At 61.2% G+C, this 833-nt stretch overlaps 1 protein-coding gene across 1 annotated transcript in view; it reads left to right on the top strand.

The window, feature by feature from the left end:
* The window catches only part of GRIN2D (glutamate ionotropic receptor NMDA type subunit 2D), a 33332-nt gene that overhangs the window by 18299 nt on the left and 14200 nt on the right, over nt 1-833 (top strand). The window contains 2 exon segments of the mRNA XM_039868616.1: nt 156-333; nt 525-754. Coding sequence (XP_039724550.1) covers nt 156-333; nt 525-754 — 408 coding nt within the window.

Raw genomic sequence — 833 nt, 5'->3', positions numbered from 1 at the left:
GAAACCACAGAAATGGTTGAGGGGCCTGTCTTCGAGAGAGTCTGGCTCCCAGGAATCCAGTGGACAACAAGGCTGTCCCCAAGATGGGAAACCAGGGGAGGGGGCTGAGTCGGGTAGGGCCAGCTCTGGGCTGCACCTTGTCCGCCTACCTGTGATCCCCCAATCCTTTGCTTAGCCGAGCCATGACCGCACGCCCCCTTTCCCCAGAGCCCTACAGCCCCGCCGTGTGGGTGATGATGTTCGTCATGTGTCTCACCGTGGTCGCCGTCACCGTTTTCATCTTCGAGTACCTCAGTCCCGTTGGCTACAACCGCAGCCTGGCCACGGGAAAGCGTGAGTCCCCTTCCTCCATCACCCTACCCCACAGCGCCCGGGACCGGATAGAATTACATTTCCCAGCAGGCCCCAGGGTAGAGCCTGGTGGCAGAGGCCTCGGGGGGCCCACTGGGAATTGTAGTTCTTTCCACTCCCTCATTGAGCAGAAGGGATTTGGGGTCCATGTCCCCCCTCCCGGCCCCCTGCAGGCCCTGGCGGCTCAACCTTCACCATTGGGAAATCCATCTGGCTGCTCTGGGCCCTGGTGTTCAATAACTCAGTGCCCGTGGAGAACCCCCGGGGGACCACCAGCAAAATCATGGTGCTGGTGTGGGCCTTCTTCGCCGTCATCTTCCTCGCCAGCTACACAGCCAACCTGGCCGCCTTCATGATCCAGGAGGAGTACGTGGACACCGTGTCCGGGCTCAGTGACCGAAAGGTGTGTACGTTTGGGGACGAGGGAGTCGGCTGGGGTTGGAGGTCTTGGGGCTTGGCACGTGGGAGGGCAGAAGGATCTT

This window comes from Pteropus medius, unplaced genomic scaffold, assembly GCF_902729225.1.
Source record: "Pteropus medius unplaced genomic scaffold, Ma_sr-lr_union100, whole genome shotgun sequence".
Classification (NCBI taxonomy): Eukaryota; Metazoa; Chordata; class Mammalia; order Chiroptera; family Pteropodidae; genus Pteropus; species Pteropus medius.
This window is presented reverse-complemented; position numbering and strand designations above follow the sequence as displayed.